This window comes from Mugil cephalus, chromosome 22 (assembly GCF_022458985.1).
Source record: "Mugil cephalus isolate CIBA_MC_2020 chromosome 22, CIBA_Mcephalus_1.1, whole genome shotgun sequence".
NCBI lineage: Eukaryota > Metazoa > Chordata > Actinopteri > Mugiliformes > Mugilidae > Mugil > Mugil cephalus.
This window is the reverse complement of record NC_061791.1, coordinates 4,616,136-4,619,669: the sequence shown is the minus strand read 5'-3', so window position 1 is coordinate 4,619,669 and position 3,534 is coordinate 4,616,136. Positions and strand designations below refer to the sequence as shown.

Sequence of the window (3,534 nt, the reverse complement as noted above, 5' to 3'; positions counted from 1 at the left end):
CAGCTGAGAAGTCGATCACACACATACGAACATTTTTGTCATGAGTCAGGATCCTTTATAATATGTAGGTGTATAGAAATAATCCACATAAACAAACCTTCACTGCTCTGGATCAGCACCCACAGGTCAAGGTTAGATTCAGTTACTTCTACCTTGGACCGTCTTCAGGAGAGGATGCTGCTGCTGCTGCTCATGTTCTTTCTCAACACAGCTGACAGCCTGCTTACTTCACACACAGCTTTCCACTCATTAAATACAACTGAGAGTATACACTGGCTGCTGGTGCCTAGCAACCCGAACAACCTTCAACTGTGAGCGAGCACCAAGTCCAAAAATAATCGCCACGTCGATAAATGACAACGACCAAACGCGTTTCTTTGTTCCTCCGAATTTATTATATGAAAATGTACATAGAAATTAACGGTAGGACTTCTGGTAGCGGGCGCGGGCTCCGGGTCCACCGAACTTCTTGGACTCGCAGCGACGTGGGTCGGCGACCAGCAGGGTCCTGTCGTACTGGATCAGGATGTCCTTGATCTCCTTCTTGGAGGCTTCGTCAACATCTGCAGGAAGACAGAGGCACGTCAGGTTATTCTGCGCTGCATCTGCTTCTTTATAAGTCAATGTTATTATAGTCTACATAACAAAGCTACACATACAAATCAAAGCAGATCTGTATCCAAACCATAGTTACTTTCTAGATGCTTCTTACAAAAAAGGCCTGAAGCTCCCACATCCTGACAGCTTTAGTGCATTTCTGATAACTACACAGGTACCATGTTCAAATGTAATAATGCAAATTAACTGGGCCAAATTCTGACTTCGACAAGCTAAGAATAAAATAAATGTCCAGATATATATAGCAATTATATACAGTTTTAAGAAAAAAATGTTTGCGCTCAGTAGAAATTTTCAATACTTACACTTCTGGTAGTATGCGACCAGGGCCTTGGAGATGGCCTGGCGGATAGCGTAGATCTGTGCGACGTGTCCACCGCCCTTCACTCTGACTCTGATGTCAACTCCAGCGAAACGCTCCTTTCCCAGCAGCAGCACTGGCTCCAGAAGCTAAAAAGGGACAATATAGAGTCATGAGTTACAGTTACAATTCAACCTATAGTAGGTCAAACATAACGGAACCAAGACTGTTACATAACATAATCCTCGTTTAATATTTTAAAATATACAGAGGTAGATTCGTGGAGGAAAAACGCTTTTTTACAAGAACCACATGACAACAAAAAGGCCATATTCTCCACCAGGAAGGGACTGGGTGCAAACATCACCCTCATCATGTGGCCTTCCCTCCCTCCCTCCAGATACAGAGGCTCCTGTCCAGTCTCCAGATGTGTAACCTGATGTTCATCCCTCTCAATCGGACTCACCTTGTACTGGAGAGTGGCTGGCTCCACCATGTCCAGGGGTCTGCCGTTCACCTTGATCAGGCCATTCCCCCTCTTGCAGTGGGCAACTGCTGTGGCGGTTTTCTACGATAGAAACAACAGATGTCATTAAAATATGTGACATTTAGCAACGCATGTAAACCACTTTACACATTAAATTAAACCCATAATGATCGAAGTCTAATGTCCCGGTTGATAACTCATTTCTAGGGCCATGTGGTGACTTTATATTATTAGTGTGTATCATTCAACTCTATAGTTGAACATTTAAGTGTATAAAAGGATGTGTAGAACAAAATTAAAGTTGTCATTCTGTTTTTTTGTAACAGAGCTTAACACACTGCCAGCAACTGGGGCTAGTTAGCCTAGCCGATTCACAGCACTACCAACCGGTGCGGTAATCCAGCGAAAAGTTCACATGAGCTCAGTTTAAGCGGCAGCTCGACTTCGTGTTAAGTTTTAACACTCCTTAGACACACAATTGACTACATAACGGTGTAATTACTAGCGGGTATCGGTGTAAAACTAAGAGCCAACGCCGCTATGTTTAGCTTCTTTAGCCTGTGTCCGCTAGCGAGGCGGTGTAGCCACAACACCGCACGTGGATTAAACTTAACAAATTTACTTACTTTACGTCCAAACACCTGGACAGACTGCAGAGGGCCTTTAGCTGGCATGTTTCTGGAACACACACAGAACAACACTTACATTAGAAAGCAGAGAAAACGTATAATTTCATGTATTTTCACGGACCAGTATAAAGCACACACCGTCCACAGCTAGGGGTGCCGTACGAAGAGACCGACGGGGTTTCAGAGGCCGAACATCAGGGGCTGGAGGACGACAATTCAAGCTGCTTTGCGGTAGGGTTTGCGACATGCGCTGTCGCTCTACCTCCATTTTCTATTTTGTTTGGCATGACGTTTTGTTGCAGGATTCACAGACAGACTTAAGGCGCATTTACGTATATTTTTTACGCGTTTGCAACATATGTCAGGAGATACTGTAATGTAAGGTCTTTTATTCCAAATTAGAGCAGATTTTACTCGTTATTTTCCCCAGATAGATGCTTTATTCCTAACAAACTGTGAAATTTCATATTTGCAGCAGCTATGTAGGTAGGCACGCGACACCACACAAAATATATTGTAAAAAAGATAAAAAAAATAAACATAAAAAAAATTGAAATAAAATAATACACAATGTAGAATTATGACATAAGGGAATTAAAATAAGCGAATATTAAAAAAATAGACTGACATGAATTGAAATGGTTTTATGAATCTGGTACATAATTACCATTTTTAAAATATAAATTAGCTTTTAATATTTTAGGAATCCAGTCAATCTGAATCTGTTTACAAGATCAAGTCCACCAATGAAAGATAATAATAAGTTGTTATTTTTCGTATCTACATGGATGTGTTGCTATTTCACAAAATAGCTTTCGATATGACAGCCATAATAAAAAAAAAATTTACAATTTACAAAGACCAGCTGAGACATTTAAAAAGGATTTGCTTTGTACTCTGACAGTATCTACTCCACAAACTGTGTATAGCAATCAAGATGTGAAGGCTGGAAGCATGCGAAAACACAGAGATGAATGGGTTTTCTCAACAGAGCAAAGTAGCTGTCTAAACAATAAAAACCAGAAGAAGAAGAAGCACTGTTCTGCTGCCAATTAGAGGAGGAGGGTCAGGGCACAGTATCGGGGAAAAATAGTAATGTTAGTTTCCTCGGAGGGTTGTTTCTATAAATAGTGATAAGCTGTACCCAATATGTAAACCATGCTGATAATTGTTTGTTAGTGTAAGACATGTCTGCTCCTCCGGCTCCAAACAACAGTACCCTCTGGTGTTGGCTACGGGAACCACACCGTTTTAAGTGTAAGTCATTGCCAGTGCAGCTGGGGGCAAGGTTGTATCATCCGGCCAGAAGCCGCCTGGCAGAAATCGCTGCATTCATCTTGCCAGCGTTTTGAGCCTGACAGGTTACGTCAGGCTGCACAAACTCGACACAGTCGCTTGGCTTTCGTCAAACCTAAATTTTAAGCTTGAGCCGAGTCCGACCGCAGAGGTCGTGCCGTTTCGGCTCCGCATGGGGCCCGAGGAGCCGGAGGGGTCAGGGG

At 42.4% G+C, this 3,534-nt stretch overlaps 1 protein-coding gene across 3 annotated transcripts; it reads right to left on the bottom strand.

Moving 5' to 3' along the window:
- Positions 1 to 372: 372 nt before the first annotated feature.
- rps16 (ribosomal protein S16) lies at positions 373 to 2,276 on the bottom strand. Of its 3 annotated transcripts, none has more exons than XM_047574698.1 (5): positions 2,174 to 2,276; positions 2,033 to 2,084; positions 1,386 to 1,487; positions 924 to 1,068; positions 373 to 563 (listed from the first exon to the last, which is right to left on the bottom strand). In XM_047574698.1, exons 2-5 carry the CDS (start codon positions 2,078 to 2,080, stop codon positions 418 to 420), a joined length of 441 nt encoding a protein of 146 aa, XP_047430654.1. In that variant the 5' UTR covers positions 2,081 to 2,084; positions 2,174 to 2,276; the 3' UTR covers positions 373 to 417. The 3 variants fall into 3 exon arrangements, with proteins under 3 accessions (XP_047430654.1, XP_047430655.1, XP_047430656.1); XM_047574699.1 differs by having other exon boundaries at positions 2,157 to 2,218; XM_047574700.1 differs by lacking the exon at positions 2,174 to 2,276 and having other exon boundaries at positions 2,029 to 2,076.
- Between the last annotated feature and the right edge of the window lie 1,258 nt (positions 2,277 to 3,534).